Raw genomic sequence first — 25,082 nt, 5'->3', positions numbered from 1 at the left:
GTACGCTTTCTTCGAGCAGAAATCTTGCGCATGCGCTTACCGCAGCTGTCGCTCGGTATCTTCACAGTGCAGTCCCCATCCGTGCCTCGACACAGGCGAACCGCCATTGTCTGTAGATCAGACTATAGTTCTCAGCTGAACTTCTTGTAGTTCTGTGCCTAAGCAGCTTTGAAACGCTGACTGCAGTGTCTTTAAGGGTGCAAGTCCTATGTAATAACAGCAATTAATCCATAAATAAAAGCTTGCATCACGATTCAGTGCAATTCTTGAATTTCTGCTCCATCCCGCGATTAGTGACATGTATTGGTACTGTTACCACAACGGATCTTGTCGCTGTAATTTATTCTCGTGAAAACAGTTACAGTCAGTTTATATCATTTGTTAGACATTTCAGTGTGGATTAATTTTACTTCTTTTTTCATCTGAGTGTCACCATCCTGTTCTCGAGCTTATTAAACACTGGTAAGATTTTTATCCTGTATTCTAATACATAAACAGCAATTGAATTTCTTGTTTGCAACCCATTTAGTAATTCATTACAGTCTTTCCAGTTTCTCGTAATCAAATAAAATATCAATCTGAGTTCAGAATCAAATAGTGTTTTTTGAAGGACAACATTTCCACTTTTGAATGTAACCTTTACTTAATTGGCAGCATTAATGTTTGTTCACGATATCCACACATGTATGAAAACTTTTATTGCGAAAGTGTTCAAATATAACAAGAGTGTGTAAGATGATAGAATTTAGTGCTGTCACTGGAGTCAATTTGAAGTGCGAGACCAGTGAATCGATATTGTGACTATATATGGAAGAATACTGCATGCACAATTAAACTCGACGCTTTATTTCTAAAGACACATTGGCGTACATTCAACACAGTGAAAGAAAGGGGGGAAAAAAGAATCTTCAATTAAGCACAATCCGTATTAAGCAAACAGTCTCTATCAACAACCGAGCAAAATTAAAAAAGTACAAAGCGAAGAAAAGTTCTCTTCGCAGAACATCTGCACCTCAGCAAAGAACAGTCAACGGGCAGTGCTCCTCGCATCTGATTTTTTTCCAATTGGCTAGCTGTTAGGAGTGAGCCGATTGTGACCTCCTGCAGTCTCTACGCAGCCACCCACTGGAGAATGGGGCACCATCTTCTGTGTCATCCGTATACTTCACTGGAAAGTGCTCCACTGCAACCAGAACGCATTTCCCGAGCAGGCGTTGTCACCGGGGGCTCTGTAGGTGGCCGCACTGCAACAGTCGAGAGACGGAGCTCGGTAGGGCAGGGGTGGATACCGGCAAGTTGTTCTGGCTCGACACGGTTCGTAGAGACGGCGTTTCATTTCCCACTGGCCGTGATCTCGAATGTTTTTTAACCTCTGGTGACAGCTTGATGTGGGCCTGCATACAGAGGTGTTAATACTGGCTGCACTCTGTCCCTGCATAGCACCACATGTGTACATCTGCTTAATTCCTTATGTGGAGATGCTGCTCCTGGGTGGCTTTGTGGGATTCTCTCTCTTAGGTTGCGAGTGAAATGCAGTGAGTCTGTTCTATCTTTTGGTACGGCACTCGAATCGACAAACTCGCCCGGTAGGTGTAAGGTTTCACCGTACACTGCTCGAGCCAGTGACGCGTTCAGGTCTGGCTCGCACTTTGTCCGAAGCTCCGGCAGTAGTAGTATCGAGGCTGATGTCCAGTTGGGTTCATGGCAGATTACGGCCACCTTATGTAACAGTGCAACCCTGCTATTACTGGGAGGATGGTAGTCGCAATAGAATGATGAACTGCCCCGTAGAAGTTGCTCATTTTGGTTAGTACATCGGATTTGATTTGTTGCCCGTTGTACATATTTATGTGGAGCAGCATCCAAAACATTCAACCCACTGTGACATAGATAGGGCCACTAGAGTTACGATGGAGATTTTATCAACTGGAATCACCTCTGGCCAATGTGTAAATCTGTCCACGACTGTTAGTAAGTAACATTGCCCTTCAGGGGGGGGGGGGGAATGGTCTGACCGTGTCAGAGGGAGAGAGTGTGTGTGTGTGTGTGTGTGTGTGTGTGTGTGTGTGTGTGTGTGTGTGTGTGTGTGTAAATCTTACTGTTGTGTTGGGGAAGCTGCGTACTGGTGAGTGTGCATACACTGACGCTGTACACATGCGGACCAACTGTCGGAATTTCATCTCCTCTCCAGGGTAGATGTAAAGACTGCAGACTGATTTCACCTTCACCTTAACTCCAGGGTGGCACACGCTATGCATAGTTTCAAATACTTGTCTGTGGAGCGATGCTGGCACAAACGGGTTGGTTTTGCCCCGAGATACGTCACGATAAAAATCTGAGGCTGGAAGTTCGTGCTTGAGCTGTAAGTATGATGCAGCATCAACCGGACAATCACGAAGCTCGGTGTCGGATTCTTGGCCTTTGGCCATTTGTATCGAGTCGACTGCCCGTGTAACGGCGCTAATTCGGTGTCACTTGTGTACGTTTGAACTGACGCACTAGCAAACCGATATCGTGTCCTTATATGGAAGAAGACTGCGCGCACAATTAAATTCGACACTGTTTCTGATGACTTGTAGTGTGGCGTATATATGACATAGTAAAAGGAAAAAAAATAATATTCAATTAAGCAGTCAGTATTAACCGTACAGTCTCTGTCAACAACAGAGTAAAACTAAGAAGCTAAGAAAAATTAATTGCACGAATTGTCTGCATCTCAGCAAATAGCAATCAATTGCCCAGTGCTCCTTGTCCAGCTGACGTTTCACAATCAGCTGATCGCTAGCTGTCAGGTGCGAGCTGATCGTGACGTCCCACAGTTTCTACAGTGCTATTTCTTCCCGTGTTTCACAAATTTGTCCATTTTTTATGCAGAGCAATAGATTGTTGTTGTTGCTAGTTCATAGTTTCTCACGTATATCTTGCGCTAGCACCACACGAGTCGAATATCACGTTTGTTCGTGCAACATCGATGTTGTATCGAGCAGTTCGACATTTTGAGAAATCTTGACCCTCTTCGAACGTGAGTTTTATTTGTCCAGTCCTGCCTTTCCGAATTCTTCAAAATAAGTCAGCACCTGACCTCAAGAGGCAAAACTCCATTTGTAAATGTAATATGACCACTATATGTAAAAATGTTAACCTCTGCACTAAAAGTTTAATCTGCAAATGTAAGATGACCCTGTATTTTTTAATGACGAATTTGGGAAAAAACCTCATCTTATAATTGAGTAAATACAGATTGTAGCACAAAACTTTCGTAATGCTGGAGTTTAACAATTTCTAATCTGAAATAGAACCCCATTAGGTAGATTCTATAGTTCACTGAATTTTTAAAAGCGTCTTCAGCGGGAGAGAGATAGAGATCAATAATTGCAATAAGCAGCCACTGATATGTGCTGGTTTGAGAGGGGCTCTTCAAAATTTGAAAATGTCACTTCTTCAACATGTGAAGCTGTCACACCAGTTTTATGTGATAATAAGCATACCTAAAACTAGCTCAAATTTTGAAACGCTATAACAGTCTTTTATATGATTACTACAACAGTCATGTATCTGAAGTCCCGTTGTGTTGGTAAGCAAGTGGCAAAATAAGGCTGTCAAAATCAGATAACACAAGAGACATAAACAGAAATGAAATCCCTAATGAGGCAGCAAATTTACTTACAATGGGGGGAGAGGAGATGACACTGTGTCTCTGCTTAATCCAGAATTTTGAAAACTTACGTTTCATGCACTCTTAGTACTCTCACTTCTTTCTATTCCTTATGCCCTTGTTCTCCTAATAGTAATCAAAAAATCTGATCAAGTTTCCAGAATTTTCTTCCTTCGCTGTTGTATCAAAAGAAAAAAAAGGAAAAAAAATGACTAGACTTTTATGGATTTACAATAATGATGTAGGCAGAAGCAGTGAATTGAAATTTATAACCAGCAGCGGGATTCAAAACTGGATCTCCTGCTTACTAGGTAAATAATCCATCCGCTTCACCGCACTGGTACTGCGGCAACCACAGCTGCACAGTATACCCTAGTTAGTAAATCTCCATCACTGATATAAATTCCAGCTCACACCTCAGCCCACTGCTGTTCCCCATCCAAACTTGCACCACTATCGCAGAGGTTCTCCAGCATGAGAATAGCTCCTTAGCTGTGATCAGAATGAGGTTAATCCCATCTGTTCTTCAGGTGTAGGTGATCCACAGTGCACAGTTTGATCAGAAAACGAAAACTATGTATTTTTGTACTGAGAAATCGTTAAGTGATATAAATGTAGTTTCTTTTTATCACAGAAAATGAGCACATAACAGAAAATGAGCACATAACTTGAAAACACTCATAGATTGTAATTTGAATACTATCCTTTGGCGATGAATTTATTTTATCTATTTATTTTTTTTAAAGTTGCCTAAATGCAGTTCATTACTTGCCCACACAACTTCAGTTTATCAGTATTTCTGTTCAACCCCCCCCCCCCCCCCCCCTCCCCCCTACCCCCGCTCCAGTTTTTTTCACCCATAAGAAAGATCCAGGGAATATGGGTGGGGAAGTATACCCCAGATTGCAGGACAACAAGACACAGTGAATCCATTGCCCAGCTGTGGCCTTCTTACACCTGGCCTTTTTCTTTCTTTCTTTCCTTCTTCTCCCTCCTCTGACACCAGTAAAAAAAGAAAAACCCAACAGCAGTGCTCTGATGAGTTTCATGTGTGGCCCACCAAGAATTCCTCTCCCGTGCAAAACTTCTCAAACCGGAGTAGCACTTGCACTCAACATTGGATATATCCAGGTCTCTGTCTGTCTCAACAGTTTTTACCCTCTATATTTTTTATCCTCTGCAACTCCCTCTAGTACTATTGAAGTTATGCCTTAGTGTCTTAATATATGTCTTATCATCCATCCCTTCTTCTTGTTAGTGATTTCCACATGTTCCTCTGCGTGCCAATTCTGTGGAGAACTATTTTGTTTCTCATCTTGGGAGGTCACATAATTCAGAACATCCTTCTATAGCACCACATCTCAAACACAGTAAAGGTGAAAGACTGTTCTCGTTTCTTACACTTTTTGTAATCCAAGCACTTCATTCACGGTGTTCCATTCTTATTTTTCCTCTCTCGGTTCTTGTATGTACTCATAATAAGCCTGTGGCTTACACCTATTTTCCCGAGAATTTTGAACATCTTGCTCCATTTTACATTGTCAGATGCTTATTCTAGTTTGCCAAATCCTCTAAATGTGTATTGATTTTTCGGAAGTGTTTATTAAGATATGAAATATTTCACATGCCCAGCTGTACATAGGGCATTTTTCTGATGTGGCGTATGTGTACTTCGGCACCACGTTTTATTTTAACTGATTTAAGTTTTTATACAAACAGTGGAAAGTCTAGGTCGGAATATCGACAGTATTACGAAAAGGTCAGATTGCTGCTCAACGTAAACAGACGCGTCAAGTTGCAGACGGGAAATGCTTCCTTCAGAAAAGAAAAATGCACACACATTGACATGAGCAAGCACGCTTCACACACAGGATCTCCGTCTCCGGATGTCCGCAGTGCGCGGTCGTGCGGTAGCGTTCTCGCTTCCCGCGCCCGGGTTCCCGGGTTCGATTCCCGGCGGGGTCAGGGATTTTCTCTGCCTCGTGATGACTGGGTGTTGTGTGCTGTCCTGAGGTTAGTTAGGTTTAAGTAGTTCTAAGTTCTAGGGGACTGATGACCATAGATGTCAAGTTCCATAGTGCTCAGAGCCATCCATCTCCGGCCACTCCGATCGGGCTTCTACAGAAACACGTCAAATGGGAGCAGCAATCTGGAGTGTAGTGTGGAAGGGGAGGGGATAGCAGGATACGGATGGGGGAAGAAGAATTGGCACTGCAAGGTGGTGCCTGCAGGGACTAGAGGTGGCAGGACACGGCTTGTGCAGCATCGGGAGGCTGTGGGGGCGGGAAAGTGGGCATTGGTGGGGGGGGGGGGGGCAGAAAGGAAAGGAGAGGAGAGAGGAGCAGGGAAGGGGAAAGACAGGAGAGTGGCACACAGTGGGGGTGAGAGGATGTGAATAGGGAGGAGGTGACGGGACAGAGGCAGCGACAACTGTGGGGACAGGATGACTTTGGAAGCAGGGAATGTGAACTTCCATTGCACAGTTCAGAAAAGCTGGTGGTGGAGGGGAGGCTTCAGATGCCCCAGGCTGTGAGGCAGCCACTGATATCGAGCACATCACGTACGGCTTGGTGTTGTGCCACAGGGTGGTCCACTTTGCTCTCGACCACCATTTGGCGGCGGTTGTCCGTACTGGCGGACAGCCGGTCGGTAGTCGTACCGATACAGAAAGCTGAGCGACGGTTGCAGCAGAGCCGGTACTCGATATGGCTGCTTTCGCAGGCGGCCCGGCATCTGATGGGGTAGGGCGAGCCTGAGACGGGACTGGAATAGGAACTGCGACGTGGTGGATTGGGCATGTTTTGCACCTGAGTCTTCCGTAGGGATTGGAAGTGATACAGGGAGGGACAAGGATGTTGTGATGGTCGGTCGGATTACTCGCCGACACTTAAGTAGGGTTGGAAATGATCTCGGGTACAGTGTCTCTAATTTTAGATAACAGATAATCAAACCCCTTACAATTCCTCGTAGTCTCGTTTTGACTGGTACGGGAATGCAGAGTAAAACTGTGAGCATTAAATGATAAATGTAGCAGGCTATGGTACAAGGATGTAGACAGTGTGACATGTGGAAGTTTGAGTCTGTCCAGGAGGCGTGCACCGATAACCGAAGTGGTTGAGGTGACCGTTCATGGTAAGTGGGAAATCTGGGTCGGAGTCCTAGTCTGGCACAAATTGTGATGTCACTAGTAGGCAGTATAGCTGTACCTAACACAGCCGATGATGCCGAGATATTCAGTGAATTTGTTTTGAATAAATTTCACTTTCTCAGAAATGCTTTTATTATTGACTGTACAGACTTTATATGCTTTACTTCAGACATTGTCATTTATTTTGCTGTCCAAATGATAAACCTAGATCACTCTCTCTGTCTCATTTCATAAAGTCATTCTTTCAGAATGTGTATACAGAGGTACACCCTAAAGTTTCAACATTCAGCTTCAAAACACACGTCATATGGGATAATCAGTTGTTAAAATGTTTCACCTGAAGTCAGTGTATATTGTTGCTTATCACTGGACTATAAATGAATGAGCCATTGCTGTAAAATTATTTGCCTACCAGTTTATAAAGAAAACTGGACTCAATGCAGCCCATACACGTCTCTAAAAGATAGCAGATGCGCCCCCCCCCCCCCCCCCCCCTCTCAAATCATTTAAAATGTGGTGTTGAAGTATGGATACGCCACATAAAGAAAATGCCCTATATGGAGCCAGGCAAGGGCAATTTCACATGTCATAGTGGCCAGTTAAGAAAAATCGAGACACATTCGTGGGATTTATCAGTCTATAGTCAGATTAAAATTACTTTATATTTGATGTCTGTCACTTGCCGATACAGTGTTGCCACATCCACTGCCATGTACCGCTCAAGTATTGGTGATGTACGAATGCTACAAATGCTATTAATGTGTAACGTGGGAGAATGATGGAAGTGGTTGTCGCAGTGTATGACAGGAATGAAAAATGATTTGTCAATCTGATTTTAATTGACCAGTGACTGAACTGTGGGAGGCAACGGATCTTGTAGCCCTGAATTTAAAGTCGTGTCCTAACCTAACCACATCCCCATGATGTGTAATGTATCCGAGAAGACGACGATCGACAATCTGTTAAAATTACGATCGCTTTGTTCACAGCTAGCCTCTACTAGCAATATTTCATAATGTTTGTTTCGATAACAGTCTTCTGCAGTGAAGTTTGAGTTTTAGTGGTAAAAGCAGACTGTTATCTCTCATTGTCATTGGTTACCTGAAACTACACTTTCGCTGCTACATGGGATACCACGTTAGCAACGGATGAGCAGTCCTGGTTGGCATTTGATTGCAGATTATAGCCGACACAAGGAGATAAAGGGGGGGGGGGGAGAGAGAGAGAGAGAGAGAGGGGAGAGAGAGAGAGAGAGAGAGAGAGAGAGAGAGAGAGAGAGAGCGCACTGCATCAAACCAGTCTTCAGACTGAAGACCATAAGTAACAAATACCCAGTCTGGAAATATGAATCTTAAATCCTTTGTCCCATTTTTGTAAATTATTCTTCGTTATCACCCTATCCCATTTCCCACGTATAAAATACAAGCATAATATTTTACAGCACTATTTAGCACTACGGTCATTGCAAAACTGTTTCAGATAGCTGTGGTAGCAAAGTACCACGGCGTGCCGTTTTTCGTAGCAGCGCCTCTTACGTCCATCGACTTCAGCATCCCTAGTGGTGAGCGAATTGTTATAGAGGAAAGACCAGAGAAGGAGATGACACACATGGGAGATGTTCGCATAGCGGCACAAGGTTAGTGTGAATATATTTAAGTATTTTGTATATTTCAATCTCGAGCAGTTATTGGGTTTTACTTCTAGTTTTAGTATCGAACCTATTTTGAGTCTGGGTATATATGGGTTTGACTATTATAGGTACAAGTGAGAGAGATGAGTTGATGACAGTGAAAATGGGAATAATCCTAATAAGCTTAAGTCCGGAAACTGTGACAGTTTCCTGGATACGGCTACATCTCCTTCTTGGCTGACTTAGTAGTCACATGTATATCTCTTTACTACAACACAAACTAATGGGCTATTTGGATGATGATAGTTGTGGTGAAAGAATGCGTGTGTCGTGGGACACTTTTATGATGCTGTTGGGGAATATGTAGCACTAATCTTTGACAAGAAGCATGTTCGTCAGTGACTCATGAATACCTTACCTTCTGTGCCCCATTATTTGAACCCACTGGAATGTGTGTGTGTGTGTGTGTGTGTGTGTGTGTGTGTTTGCGCACAAGTGTGTGGAGGGTGGTGGGGATATTTGAGATCCTTGGTATTTTTCAGACCAGTTGATAGTGTCGATGAACTCCAGAAACACATTGTGCATGCTGTCGGTGCATTCAGAATGCACCTGGAATTTCTGAATATGTACACACACCAATGCAGATGTGTGCTGAAGTCTAACTTCACATGATGGCGGTCATGTGCAACATGACATTAGTGCGGATGTGTAGTAGAGCCTACCTTCACACCAATGATGGGCCATGTGTAGCATTTTGTTTCTGGACCCAAGTTTATTAGGATTATTTAGTTGTTTCATTGTTCTCTACTCCTTTGTTTTGTTTGTACCTACAATTGTCAGTTAGTCTGTACAGACAGCAAATAGTGATCTGCTGAAAGTTACATACAGATAAAAGTTGATTAGTGTGGTAGCGTTTGAAGTGGTGTTTCATTTTCAAAGTAAATGCTTTCTTGCAAATACATATAATTATTAATGTGAGTAGATTAGCACTAGTCACAATTTGTTGTTTAGCATACTTAAGAAAAGTAGCCTGCAAGAAGCAGTTTTTCCAGGTAGTGTACAACCTGTCTTTCGCATCCCTGAAGCCTCTCCCTCATGATGGAGTACACAGAGTAGTTGTTTACATAGCTGTACTCCCCACAAATGAATGGGAATATTGAGAAACCCCCGCATGTCCCTTTTTTTGATGAAATTGCGTTACCTATGATTTTTTTTAAACATGTTGGGCAATCTCGGATCACACAGGTCAAGAGTGAATGTGTCACATCACTATTTCAAAGTTTGCTGAAAAAGATATATCTTGAAGTTCCACAAGATGGCTCTCCAGAACTACAATATTTAGATTTTCTGATGATTTGTTAAAATGCTGCAGACCTCTCTAAATGAGTGTGTGTGTGTGAAAATGTCGTAACGAAAGGAAAAATTGTAATAAAGAAACCAAAAGTGGTAGAGATCTGAATTTATTTTCAATGAATGCTTTGTTCCCAATATTATGAAACATGATTAATACATACTCCCTTCATAGCTTTTTTTTCTTTTTTTTAAAATTTGTAGCTTTTTGTGAATTTCAAAATTGTCTCGAAAATATGAATAGTCACAGTATTTTAACTGTTCTGAGAAATGACAAAGTGGAAGAACTGCTAACTGTCAGTTATGACATTAATGCATAAAATTCTTAAACTGTAAAAATATTTGTACATACAGATGAAAAAATCTGAAATTTTTTGGTTGTTTAGAAATTATTTTCTCCAAACCCCCATCCTAAATGTTTAAAAATTTCATGATGTGGTAGTTGGTCATTGTGCTTAGGGAATGTGCAATCAGAGTGGGCAATACTTGTCTCAACAAAATGTGAGAAACTTTTAAGGTAGACCTAGGTATACCTTCAAGGTTGAAAGGTCAGAAAATCGTGGACACTTAAATATTTAAATTGATCACTGATTTTAAGTAAATGTCATGCAAAACTGGTATTTCTGAATCAGAATAATTACTTCACAACATTATAAGTGATTGGGAAAATTCATAATTTTGTTCAAAAACATTTTATAACAGAAATGAAATATAGAATATTTATACCTATTTTTCTTTTTATGGTAGTATTCACAAATTATTATTGTCTTTTGTCATGATTTTACTCCTTCACGACTTTCCATGAATTAAAATTGCCTAAAATGTAACAGTCAACACTGCACTATTGAAAAGAGTTATTTTGGTTTTTTCATCTGCTTCTCATTGAAGCCGAGCTGAATTTGCACACGGACAAGGATGATCCAACAAGAGCAGTTCTTGGGAAATGGGAACTGCACACTGATTTTTGATGAGGGCCATTTGAAAGTGTTAGTAGGATTATGAGGAGTAATAAAGGAGACAGTTACATCTTGCAGCTCATGAGAGACCCTTATTACCACCGGTATCTGTTCTACCCACCACTGATCGTCATACACACAAGAAATGAAGTGGCTCACTACAAAGTCTTGTAATGTATGCCGTGGTCTCTGCATTTCACACACAGTAACAGGCTACATTTCATTCTTGCAATGTATGTGCCACACCGGGATGCAACCCAGTAATGACTTGATTGAATTCCTACCACAGGCTTTATGGCTGACCACTCCTCTCTCTCTCTCTCTCTCTCTCTCTCTCTCTCTTTCTTTTTTTTTTTTTTTTTTTAACAGAATTTCCTTAATGTACTTTCATTTAGAATTAAGAGTTTCATGTTTGTTACTACTGTTAATATGGTGTGTACAAATCCAGTATCATCTCGTAAGCATCAACAGCTTCATGATGGAGATTAGACCTTGTTGCAAGATGTTTACAGATACCTCCGAACCCATCACATGTCCTTTTTACATGACCTGTTGCTGAAAATATCAGTTTTTTGTCTTAATTCCTGTACTACAGAGTTGACCAAGCTCATAAAGCTGAAAGGGGTTTTTAAAATGAGATATTGCACCACCAGTTACATACACATGTTCAGGAAATGCATGGCCTCTAGATGCTATGTTATCAATTATCATGCTGATAACAGAGCACACATGTGCACTGTCGTGAATGAGATCATCACTGGCATTAGCAGAACAGTGTGATGTTCCAAGGAAGTGAGCAACTCATTGAATATTGAATACCTTTGATTTGTGCCAAAGGTAACTTTGAATTTTGTTCTGCAAAGCAACAGACCAGTTCTTAGCAAAGTTGATGTGAAGAGCTAATGTGTCAATATTCTCTGATGTGGCTGATTTTACTTCAACACATTAAGAGGGAGCTTTAATGCAAGACGTCTGCCAAGTCTCCAGTACTTTTGGTTTATTAGATATATTTTTTTTGTTCTCTACTGTTTAAGAACTATTCACGAAAATATATATTTTTCATAGGGCCTTACCACTTTAAAAAATTAAGATAAAATGACAATACTTTATTTCTTAACACTTATGATATAGGAGTCTAATATACATTTCTTCCAGAGAAATTCATGACCGCAAGTTGACATGACCTGTACGATTTGAGATGAAATTGCATAGGCCGATCATATAGAGAAACTCTACATGTTCTGGCATTTTCAGTGTCGTTATGCAGCCATTGTATCAGAGAAACTCCCACATGTACAAAAGATATGGGCTTTTTTTAACATTTCATGTTATTAGTGATGTTTTAAACAGAGAAAATAATCGACACATGTCTGTAAGTGATACGAAAATGCATGGCCTAAGGTGTTTTCTACCGCTCCTACCATGAGAAGAAATCTTCCAGAATGTGTACTATATAGCAGATACAGTTGGCCAACATCAAGAAAACATATCACGATTGTCTACAGTACTTTGGCATTCTTTTCTCTGCATTTATCATAATGGAAACTGGCGAAAAACAGAATTTCAGCATTATTTTAAGAAATGCAATGTTTTTTTGTTCCTCCTGAAAAGTGAGTGCCACTTCACTACACAGTTGACGCAGATACTTACACGGGCTGATAGTGGCTCAATAATACCCACGGATCAGAGCCCCGTGAGGGGGGAAGCGAACTCTCTGTGCGAGTCAACGTACGGGAAGGAGAGCGTCCAAACTACGTATAGACGAGCACTGGAAGAACTCGGCGCACGACTGGCTCTGAGCACTACGAGACTTAACTTCTGAGGTCATCAGTCCGCCGCACGACTGGCACGGACGGCTAATGACTAAGCACTCGGCACGTACACTAAATTAGGTCCGCAGTAGCCAAACTGTGAGTGAGCAGTGGCCTGCCTGGCCCTACTAACACCCGCGGGTAAACACCTCCGCCAGCAGGTCTGCCCGTACAGTGTGTCGAGTGTGCCGTCTGTGACAGGCTTCTGCTCTGCCTGCTGGGCCTTCAGTCCCAGCTCATCTGCCTCTGCTGTGATTCTGTCGGTGGGGATACTAAATAAACCATTGTTAATAGTTACTAGAGTTTGATGAAAATAATTCTTTGTGCAACTTAGTTGGTTTATTTAAAAACCGTACATTATTTTAAATCATATTATCTCGGAACAACATCTGGCTATCTGTAATGTGCTTGTGCTGGCCTCCACTGTGTAGGTGTTTGGACACAGCTCACACAGCGAGAGTAGGGTGGTAGTCTGCAGGTGTTGGCAGTCTCTCACATTCTGTTCGTCCAGGAGTGTAGGTTATACAAACTCGCAGCATCTGAAGCAAATGAGATGTCGTGTTGACACCACACGCTGTATAAAAAACGGCAGAAGCTGTTTGTCGACTTTCGTGATTGTTCGGAGGTAGGAAGACGTCACATTGGATTTCGTCCTGTTTAGTTGAAGCCTTTATTTGGTGGGTTTATTTAATAACTTAAGTTCTATGTGTAAATGCTGTTTCAGAACACTTAGATTAGTATCTCTTAATAACACATCTGTGTTGGTAAAATTTGTTATAATAAAATAATGAACAATGCCATATTGGTCACTAAATGAACTTTCGTGTCTGCACGCATATCGTAACGTATATGTTATGAAAGTATACCATTTTGAGGCAAAGACACATTGGAAATTTACAAAAATCTTTTCTTGATATGATTTCTTATAATAAAAGTAGATTAATGAAATATTGACAGCTAAAGCCTACGTTACTTCGAAGTTACAGGATACAGTCAAAAGTTTCAAAAGTTCAGCATGGTCTAGTGGTTAAAAGTGTATAATTAAAAAGTGTGAAGTAGCTGCTTCATGTCTTGCTATATCCATTTGCTTTATCTCTTGTATTAATTTAATGGAAGTGTGATATTCAATGTTATGTACATATAAGAAATCTCTCTCTCTCTCTCTCTCTCTCTCTCTAACAGACATGAATTGGACTGAATATTCAAGACACATTGATCATCTGGTAACACAAACTACCACTAGAATAAAAGACTGACACATTTGCAAAGAAAGAAAGAAAGGTAACTTTATCTCTGTCATCTATAAAATATAAAAGCAAATTTATGAGCTAATTCTTTTGGGACGCTTCTTTTACCAACAAGGTCTTCAATTGAAGAGCATTTTCAACCACCAATATGACATTTTTGTCATTTTATTACAACAAATTCTGCCAATACCGATGCATTTCAAGAAGCCCTCAGTGTGGTGGTATTTTGAAACAACGTTTATTCATGGGACATAAGTTCTATGAGCTACTGCTTTAGATTGTTCACTAGAATGACTGTCCACGGTCACTAGTTATGATCATCTCTTGCAACTAATTTTGAGAGATTCTAAAAATAAACTTATGATGCTGAAACTTCTTAATGAACACCAGTGAATATATAAGTTATTGGATTCATTACTGACTGGCTCCAGCTTGTTTCTTGCTTGACAATCTTTCGGACGTCTTACTTTCGGGGTGGGTGAAGGCGTACCAATACATTCAGTGTGGTAATTTTTGAAATTAATTCTTTCCGTGTCTGCATGCATATCGTAACGTATATGTTATGAAAGTATACCATGAATGTTATTGTTTTGAATGTCTCATTCTCACAACATGTTGTGAACTGAATGATCACGAAAGTCAATAGGTAGATCTTTGCATCTTCGCTACAGTGCCCTGGTTTTACAGTGAATATCACCCCAGCTCTTGTAAATCATCAGCTGTAAAATTAAGAAAGTACGTAAGTTCTCCTGTACACCTTGCAATCCCTCCCTAAAAATCTGTTTGCAAATTTTCCCTTGCTTTTCCTTTTCATGCCTTCCATGAAACTCTTATAAATACAATATACTGAGGTGACTTCTGAAGAAGAACAATATACTGAGCATTATTTTGATTTATTTGCAGTGCAAGTAATATAAAATTGGAAATAAAACAAGAAAAGAAAGTTACTCCATAGCGACTCTTTAAGCCACAACCATCTGATTATCATTCATTACACTTTCCATTCACCATACACAGGAGTCTCTCATGCCTCGCCTGACCCACGCCGAAAATGATTTTTTTTTTTTTTTTTGTCTAAACGCTTAGTGTCGGGAGCTTCCATTGTTATCATTCTCATCTGTGGCCAAGCCGTGCATGCACCATAAATTTTAGATAAATTGGTGATGAGGTGTAGGCACTGTCCCCTTGTAAGAGTAGTTAGTAGTTGACTGTATTTTACCGCTGAAAGGTCGAGAAAGGTGACCCCTATGAGTTGTCAGTTTTCGAAACAATCCTCGATGTGCCACATTAATTTCAGTGCTTTCATTGTACGTCAAGCTGGCCTGTTGTCGGTTCAGAGATGGCTAGATTATCTCTGTAAGATTGAGGAGTAGCAGCATTATTTCAAGAACTTTGCATAAGTGTCACAGTAGTGATATAGCTTTTAGGATTGTCTCCTTTTTACCTAGTTTTAAGATCAGAATTGCTTGGGATTTTTTCTAGATCAGATGCACTTCTTTGGTGGTGGTTGGGAGCATAGGGAATCTCATGTCAACTCATGCGTACAATGTGTAAATGCAAGTTCTTTTACATAAATATCGTTGGGGAAATATCTGTTGCCCTGCTTTCAGTGTTTTACACCTCATACAGCAAAACTACCATACCGTTTTTACTCAAATCTGAGCCGCACTCGAATCTAAGCCGCACCTGAAAAATGAGACTCGAAATCAAGGAAAAAAAATTTTCCTGAATCTAAGCCGCACCTGAAATTTGAGACTCGAAATTCAAGGGGAGAGAAAAGTTTTAGGCCACACCTCCAAATTGAAACAAAGTTGGTTCATTGTAATATGAGACAATTTAGGTCGAATGAATGCTGATACAGCTACAGTTGTTTGGTTCGAATCGTAAGCTTAGCAGTTAAGCTTTACCAGGTAGCCATTGCTACACGTCAGGCGCTCCGTCCTTATTTATACGGGTACCCTTCCTTTTTCACGTGCTTCGTCTGGTTTGAATTCATTGCTTATTTTTCTTTGATCTGATAAGTGCCGTTCTCTTCGTTATATGTGTTTACGACACTCTAAGCTGAAAATGCATTATTGTACTGTGTCATGCATTGTTTGTCGCATTGTGATAGTGCGTGTTTATGGCCTGTCGCTGCTCGCGGCATGGCTTGCTTTTGTGCACGCTACCGTGCTTACAATTAATAAAAAAAAGAGAGGAATCGTCTCATTAGCGAAACAATGGCAAGAGAATGCTATTTGTTGTTACTTACACTGCTGCTTTCTTTGATAATGATCAACAAGAACCAAATAATAAACTGCGTATGATAGAAGATGTTCTGAACGAGAGTTTGGCGAAAATTTTTCTCCATTTGAAAATCTTTGCAGACGCCTCTTTAGTACATTACATTCTGCACAGAAATTAGAGTCACCTTAGATTTAAAAATCTAGTCAATTGTCGTGCTTCATTTCTGACTGTATCACTATTAGGCATAAGAATAATACGAATATAAACATGACATGATATGTATATTGTTCCGCGTTTGGTGTTGTCTCAACTAGTTTCGTAGTTTATTAGGCAGACAGGATTTAAGTGAGATAGCAGAAAACACGAAAGAATACATGGCAAAATGTTTATATTCGTATTACCGGTACTCTTATGGTGAAGAGAATACTGCATGTGATTCACAATTCATAAAAGTTCCTATTAACAACCAAGTCTTCTCACAGATAGGGGAAAAGTTCAGAACGTAGAGTTGGCCATATTGACAAACATCCCAAACAGTCTTGCCAGTTGGATTTTCATAGTACATTGAGATGCTGCTACATTCGAAGATGAACAATACGGAATTCGTATTTACTTCGTTGTATAATGTATGAAAATGCAGTGGTCGAAACTCGGGGCAGAGAAAAAAAAGCTCGTTTTCTTTCTTTCTTTCTTTCTTTTCTCTCTCTCTCTCTCTCTCTCTCTCTCTCTCTCTCTCTCTCTCCCTCCTTTTTTTTTTTTTTTTTTACTGACGCAGAGTTTTTGGTGCTAGTATTTATCTTTATGGCTGCAAAGCGTGCCTGTGTAGCGCTACATATATTCGACGGCAGAAGTTAGTTGGGGTGGCACCTACCAACATTTTTCAGAACTTCCGACTACTTTGCACTCGATTCTAAGCTGCAGGCGGTTTTTTGGATTACAAAAACTGGAAAAAAAGTGCGGCTTAGATTCGAGTTAATACGGTATTTACCTAATTGTGAGATGAGGTTTTTTCCAAATTCGTCGTTCAAAAAACACAGGGTCATCATATATTCACAGATTAAACTGTTGCTGCTGAAGTTAGCAGTTTTATGTTGTCTAATAGAGTGTGTAGGGGTTGTCTTACAGATGAAACTTTGTCAATGAGGTCACATGAGGATTTATTTTGAAGAATCGAAGGTCAGTGTTGGGCAAATGACACTCTCATTCAAACAGGCTGAAGATTTCCTGAAGCGCTCAGTAGTAGTATCGACATTGCTTGAATGGTCACTTGACATTTGACTCGCGCAGCACTAATGTGAGGGATGTGTGAGAAACTGTGAACTAGCCTCTGTAACAATCTGTTGCTCTGCTTAACCACTGACATTTTGTGAAACACAGGAGTAAATAGCACTAAATTCTGTCATTTACAAACTCTTGTTGTATTTGAACAGATTTGCAATAAAAGTGCACAAACATTAATGCTGCTTTTTAAGTAAAGGTAACATTCCAAAGCAGGAATGTTGTCCTGCAAAAAATATTAATTGATTCTGGATGTAGAATAATAAACATGATGGTGACACTCAGATGAAACAATAAGGAAAATTAATACAGAACGAAATGTCTAAGAAATGAGATAAATCATATTAAACTACTTGTCATGAGAATAAATTACAGCACTAAGACCTGTCGTGGAGATAGTATCAACAGACATGAAAAGTTCACAGAACGAGTGAAAACTGGTGACTTTTTATTTATGCATTAGTTGCTGTTGCTACAGGTGGCTTGCACACTAGAATATTAAAATTTTTGTTTCAAGGCTGCTCAGGCACAGCACTGCCGAAGGGTTGGAGGGGGAACAGTGACACCAGCTTGGCTTAGAACTACTATGAGTGGGGGGTGGAGAGTAGCGAGTGGACAAAAAATTGTCATATTTCCAGTGTTTGGAATCTATACTGTATACTTTGGCTTTATAGGAACATCTGCCACATGTAAACTGCAGATTGCCTGTAGTAGTAGCTGAATTGACTTTAAAATTGGACAAATACTCAACAACAGTAGTCATGTCTGCAGAAGACTGTAAATGTCTCGATATGGACCCAGTGGCTCACTTACACGTTTCGTGCTGCAGAGTTGTTGGCGCTCGCTGTGACACGTGACCCGAGTGAAAGGGTGCTACGCAACCAATGAAAGAGCGTCAGGCACACAGTGTCTTTGTAAGCAAGAGACGTAACATTCTTACGTCAGTATAGAAGTGAAATCTGATATGTATTCAAATAAAAACAGTTGCGTTTTCAAGTCCTATGATAACCACAACCTCAAAAATCACAACATATTTGGAAGAAACGGTCAAATATTTGTGACAACAAAGACTAAAATTTCTCAGCTGTTCTATTATGATGATGATTGAAAATAGCAATACCACAGATGACAGAATTAGTAAGTGGAGCCCGTAGGAAAGAAAATGGCTGGCAAATTAATGTAAACCATTTCTTCTCGTGCATCAAGAAAGTGCAGAGAAAATACTAAAGCTATGGATGAATACACTACAGCAAAACCGACCACACTCTTCAAAGTAGAAATTCCATCTTCAGAAGAAAATGAACCAAAGCATTCTTGCATCTCTTGCCAGGAATTTTTCACAATTATCATGTAAGCCGTTGAATATTGTGCATCCTACAGTGAAAAGGTGCAAGTTTTAACTATTATTCCAGAAATATTTTCAAAGGTAACAATTTTGAACCATGTTCCATCAGTATCAAAGCACATGGTAAACAAACAAGAAATATGAGGTCTGTAAAAGGAGTCTTTGGAAGACCAGACCCATATTATGGTCATTCTGTAGAAGCAGCTCAAGTTCAAATAGTGCAGTCATTTTATCTGGAAGAGAAATTGAACTGTTCTTGCCAAAGTGCCAACAAAAAAGACACTTTTAACTGTAACAGTTGAAGGTTAAGAAGTTGTGAAAGTGAAGAGGCACATGACTGGCAGTATTAAAGAAACTTTTGCAATTTATAAGAGCAACTATACAACTTCACATATTGGAAGATCAAAATTTTATGCACTATGACCTAAGTGGGTAGTTCCACAACCACCTAGAGATGTCTGTTTATGTGTGTACTGTGCGAATTTTGAACTTTGTGCGTTAACTTTGAATAACTTACTGGAGCACGTGACATATGACACCTCGGTTGGGCATTTGAAGTCATTAGTAGTTTGTGCCGTAAAGCGAGAGATTTGTTTGTTTCAAGAATGTGGTGACTACCCTGGAAAGGGAGGACTGCCTGTAAAGACACTTTGCCTGGAAGATGTAGCAGATAACTCTGCACAAATTACATATGTGACATGGGAGGAAAATAAACTAATTAAGAAAACTGCTGCCTTTGACAGTTTCATTGATCAACTGGGTAAATGGTCAGTGAAAGCAGTAACACACCAGCATTTAAGAAATTGCAACACAACCACATTGTAGAAGTGAAAGAGCGTGTACAGGCTGAAAAACTATGTTTAGTGCTGCACTGTGACTTTGATGAGAACTGGTCTGTAGTTCTCCTACAAGAAGTACAAGGGCATCATTGGAGTAATGGCCAGGTTTGAATTTTTTACTGGAGTGACGTATTTCCAAAACAAGACCACAAGTGTCGCAGTTATAAGTGATGACACAGGACATGAATCAGCACATGCTTTGCTAGCAATGTGAAAAATTCTTCAACTGCAAATGGGGGCAGAGAAGATCATTATTATTTCTGATGGTGCTCCTAGTCATTTTAAAAACTGTTACCAGCTGTTTTTCCCCCCATGAACCATGGACCTTGCCATTGGTGGGGAGGCTTGCGTGCCTCAGCGATACAGATGGCCGTACCGTAGGTGCAACCACAACGGAGGGGTATCTGTTGAGAGGCCAGACAAACATGTGGTTCCTGAAGAGGGGCAGCAGTCTGGATGATTGACTGATCTGGCCTTTTAACATTAACCAAAACAGTCTTGCTGTGCTGGCACTGCGAACGGCTGAAAGCAAGGGGAAACTACAGCCGTAATTTCTCCCGAGGACATGCAGCTTTACTGTATGATTAAATGATGATGGCGTCCTCTTGGGTAAAATATTCCGGAGGTAAAATAGTCCCCCATTCGGATCTCCGGGCGGGGACTACTTAAGAGGACGTCGTTATCAGGAGCAAGAAAACTGTCATTCTACGGATCGCAGCGTGGAATGTCAGATCCCTTAATCGGGCAGGTAGGTTAGAAAATTTAAAAAGGGAAATGGATAGGTTAAAGTTAGATATAGTGGGAATTAGTGAAGTTCGGTGGCAGGAGGAACAAGACTTTTGGTCAGGTGATTACAGGGTTATAAATACAAAACCAAACAGGGGTAATGCAGGAGTAGGTTTAATAATGAATAAAAAAATAGGAGTGCGGGTTAGCTACTACAAACAGCATAGTGAACGCATTATTGTGGCCAAGATAGACACAAAGCCCATGCCTACTACAGTAGTACAAGTTTATATGCCAACTAGCTCTGCAGATGATGAAGAAATTGATGAAATGTATGACGAGATAAAAAAATTATTCAGGTAGTGAAGGGAGACGAAAATTTAATAGTCATGGATGACTGGAATTCGTCAGTAGGAAAAGGGAGAGAAGGAAACATAGTAGGTGAATATGGATTGGGGGGAAGAAATGAAAGAGGAAGCCGCCTTGTAGAATTTTGCACAGAGCATAACTTAATCATAGCTAACACTTGGTTCAAGAATCATGAAAGAAGGTTGTATACCTGGAAGAATCCTGGAGATACTAAAAGGTATCAGATAGATTACATAATGGTAAGACAGAGATTTAGGAACCAGGTTTTAAATTGTAAGACATTTCCAGGGGCAGATGTGGATTCTGACCACAATCTATTGGTTATGAACTGCAGATTGAAACTGAAGAAACTGCAAAAAGGCGGGAATTTAAGGAGATGGGACCTGGATAAACTGAAAGAACCAGAGGTTGTACAGAGTTTCAGGGAGAGCATAAGGGAACAATTGACAGGAATGGGGGAAAGAAATACAGTAGAAGAAGAATGGGTAGCTCTGAGGGATGAAGTAGTGAAGGCAGCAGAGGATCAAGTAGGTAGGAAGACGAGGGCTAGTAGAAATCCTTGGGTAACAGAAGAAATATTGAATTTAATTGATGAAAGGAGAAAATATAAAAATGCAGTAAATGAAGCAGGCAAAAAGGAATACAAACGTCTCAAAAATGAGATCGACAGGAAGTGCAAAATGGCTAAGCAGGGATGGCTAGAGGACAAATGTAAGGATGTAGAGGCCTGTCTCACTAGGGGTAAGATAGATACTGCCTACAGGAAAATTAAAGAGACCTTTGGAGAAAAAAGAACCACTTGTATGAACATCAAGAGCTCAGATGGAAACCCAGTTCTAAGCAAAGAAGGGAAAGCAGAAAGGTGGAAGGAGTATATAGAGGGTCTATACAAGGGTGATGTACTTGAGGACAATATTATGGAAATGGAAGAGGATGTAGATGAAGACGAAATGAGAGATAAGATACTGCGTGAAGAGTTTGACAGAGCACTGAAAGACCTGAGTCGAAACAAGGCCTCGGGAGTAGACAACATTCCATTAGAACTACTGATGGCCTTGGGAGAGCCAGTCATGACAAAACTCTACCATCTGGTGAGCAAGATGTATGAGACAGGCGAAATACCCTCAGACTTCAAGAAGAATATAATATTTCCAATCCCAAAGAAAGCAGGTGTTGACAGATGTGAAAATTACCGAACTATCAGTTTAATAAGTCACAGTTGCAAAATACTAACGCGAATTCTTTACAGACGAATGGAAAAACTGGTAGAAGCGGACCTCGGGGAAGATCAGTTTGGATTCCGTAGAAATGTTGGAACACGTGAGGCAATACTAACCTTACGACTTATCTTAGAAGAAAGATTAAGAAAAGGCAAACCTACGTTTCTAGCATTTGTAGACTTAGAGAAAGCTTTTGACAATGTTAACTGGAATACTCTCTTTCAAATTCTGAAGGTGGCAGGGGTAAAATACAGAGAGCGGAAGGCTATTTACAATTTGTACAGAAACCAGATGGCAGTTACAAGAGTCGAGGGGCATGAAAGGGAAGCAGTGGTTGGGAAAGGAGTGAGACAGGGTTGTAGCCTCTCCCCAATGTTATTCAATCTGTATATTGAGCAAGCAGTAAAGGAAACAAAAGAAAAATTCAGAGTAGGTATTAAAATTCATGGAGAAGAAGTAAAAACTTTGAGGTTTGCCGATGACATTGTAATTCTATCAGAGACAGCAAAGGACTTGGAAGAGCAGTTGAACGGAATGGACAGTGTCTTGAAAGGAGGATATAAGATGAACATCAACAAAAGCAAAACGAGGACAATGGAATGTAGTCAAATTAAATCTGGTGATGCTGAGGGAATTAGATTAGGAAATGAGACACTTAAAGTAGTAAAGGAGTTTTGCTACTTAGGGAGTAAAATAACTGATGATGGTCGAAGTAGAGAGGATATAAAATGTAGACTGGCAATGGCAAGGAAATCGTTTCTGAAGAAGAGAAATTTGTTAACATCGAGTATAGATTTAAGTGTTTCTGAAAGTATTTGTATGGAGTGTAGCCATGTATGGAAGTGAAACATGGACGATAACTAGTTTTGACAAGAAGAGAATAGAAGCTTTCGAAATGTGGTGCTACAGAAGAATGCTGAAGATAAGGTGGGTAGATCACGTAACTAATGAGGAGGTACTGAATAGAATTGAGGAGTAGAGAAGTTTGTGGCACAACTTGACTAGAAGAAGGGATCGGTTGGTAGGACATGTTTTGAGGCATCAAGGGATCACAAATTTAGCATCGGAGGGCAGCGTGGAGGGTAAAAATCGTAGAGGGAGACCAAGAGATGAATACACTAAGCAGATTCAGAAGGATGTAGGTTGCAGTAGGTACTGGGAGATGAAGAAGCTTGCACAGGATAGAGTAGCATGGAGAGCTGCATCAAACCAGTCTCAGGACTGAAGACCACAACAACAACAACAACAACAACAACCAGCTGTTTGAATTGAGTAAGTCGCTTGTGCCAACTGACTCGGTATACAGAGCTACTGGTCAGGGGAAGGGGCCTTGTAATGTTGTAGGAGGCCTGCTGAAGCACCACACTACAAAACAATCTTTCCAGACCAAATATAGCTGAGGATTTTACAAGAGTTGTGAAATCTTATAAATCCCCAGCCCTCCCCCCCTGCGGGTCTGTGGGTTAGAATAGGCCTAAGGTATTCCTGCCTGTGGTACGAGGCGACTAAAAGGAGTTTCACACATTTCGGCATTTATGTGATGGTCCCCTGTAGGGTTTGACCTCCATTCTTCAAAATTTTCCCGAAGAGTGAGCCAATTGGGGTAGGGCGCCTTACGATGTGCATCGGGTCCATTGTGCATTGAGATCTTTAACCCACTTTCTTGTCGTTGCATTGCAGTCCTGCCCATTCTCCATATCTTGGGCGAGGATACCTTCCTGGGTGCGTTTTCCACCATGCACTATGCAGTGTCGATTTCTGTGTCGACGATGACCGATGACTTCTTTGCACCTGATATCCAGCACGGTAGCCAGTCTGTTGCGGTGGGGCCACTGTGTACACTGTTGGTTGTAGCCCCCTGATCACACAGGGATCACTGTGCTGATGCCTGCACCGTTAACTCCCCACGTATGCCAAGTGGTAGATGCCCATCCTCCTGGGGCATCGGGAGTTGCGCCACTGGCCATCCTGCCAGGTGGCCTCTGCTGCGTCTGGGTGGCGCCCTTGGGGAGGGCCCTTGGTCGGAGTGGGTGGCATCAGGGCAGATGACATGCAATGAAGTGTAGTCCATCATGTCTTGCTGGTGGTGAAACACCAGCAGTCTCTAAGAGATCACGAGCTCAATTCAACGCACATAAGTACGACTCCAAATCGTTCCTCTCCGTGGCTACACCGTGGGAGGAATGTCAGGCTAAGGATGGCAGTGGATATTATTTGCCCCGGTACCTTGTATGTTCGAGAGCTGATGGGGAATCTGTCACGACGATGGAGTCTCAGTTTTTTGTTGAGCATTTAGAGGACAAGTTCGGGGAGATGGAGGGCTTGTCCAAAATGAGATCTGGGTCAGTCTTGATCAAAACAGCATTCTCTGCTCAGTCACGTGAGTTACTCGCTGTTGACGAGCTGGGGGATCTCTCTCTAACCATCACGCCGCATAAGAGCTTAAATATGGTCCGTGGTATCAATTTCACAGAGACCTTCTTTTGCAGCCCGACGATGAGCTGTGCGCTAATTCAGAGCGGCGAGGTGTACATTTTGTCCGGCGTGTCCACTGGGGTCTGAAGGATAATCAGGTTGCCACCGGTGCCTTCATCTTGGCATTTGAAGATGATACATTGCCCGTGAAGGTCAAGGTGATGGTCTACCAGTGTGATGTAAAGCCCTATATCCCTCCCCCAATGCGGTGCATAGTTCCCCTGAGCATCTGAATTACCGTCTCCTTTTCCCGCCCGCGTCAGTCCATCTCCCGCATCGGCATCTCAGGTCGAGGCTAAAGATTGCGGTTCGCGTGCGGTCCCTTCTCCCCGAACTGGAGTCCTTCCCTTTACCGCCTCTATTTGTGGTCTGTTCACATACACCTCCACGGTGTACACCTTGGCCGCAGCTTTGTCTGGACCTTTTGCACGGCCCTAAGGACTCTGTTAACCCCGCTGCTCTCCGCTGTCGCTTCCTCTCGATTCTCGACATGCTCCGGGGGTCTGAAGCGATTTACACCGACGGCTCAATGGCTGATGGTCATGTAGGCTTCGCATATGTTCACAGAGGACATATTGAGCAGAACTCTGCCAGTTGGCTGCAGTGTTTTCACTGCGGAGCTGGCGGCCATATCTCGTGCTCTTGAGTACATCCACTCATGCGCTGGCGAGTCATTTCTCCTGTGTACTAACTCACTGAGCAGCCTACAAGCTATCGACCAGTGCTACCCGTGCCACCCTCTGGTAGGATCCATTCAGGAGTCCATCTGTCATTCCACGGTGTTCGTGTGGACCCCAGAACACGTCG

The 25,082-nt window shown here is 41.5% G+C and overlaps 1 protein-coding gene across 1 annotated transcript in view; it reads left to right on the top strand.

The window, feature by feature from the left end:
- The window catches only part of LOC126428316 (methylthioribose-1-phosphate isomerase), a 75,967-nt gene that overhangs the window by 32,725 nt on the left and 18,160 nt on the right, over positions 1-25,082 (top strand). The window contains exon 5 of the mRNA XM_050090250.1: positions 8,283-8,439. Coding sequence (XP_049946207.1) covers positions 8,283-8,439 — 157 coding nt within the window. The remainder of the gene's footprint in view (positions 1-8,282; positions 8,440-25,082) is intronic.

Source organism: Schistocerca serialis, chromosome 12 (genome assembly GCF_023864345.2).
Source record: "Schistocerca serialis cubense isolate TAMUIC-IGC-003099 chromosome 12, iqSchSeri2.2, whole genome shotgun sequence".
NCBI lineage: Eukaryota > Metazoa > Arthropoda > Insecta > Orthoptera > Acrididae > Schistocerca > Schistocerca serialis.
This window is presented reverse-complemented; position numbering and strand designations above follow the sequence as displayed.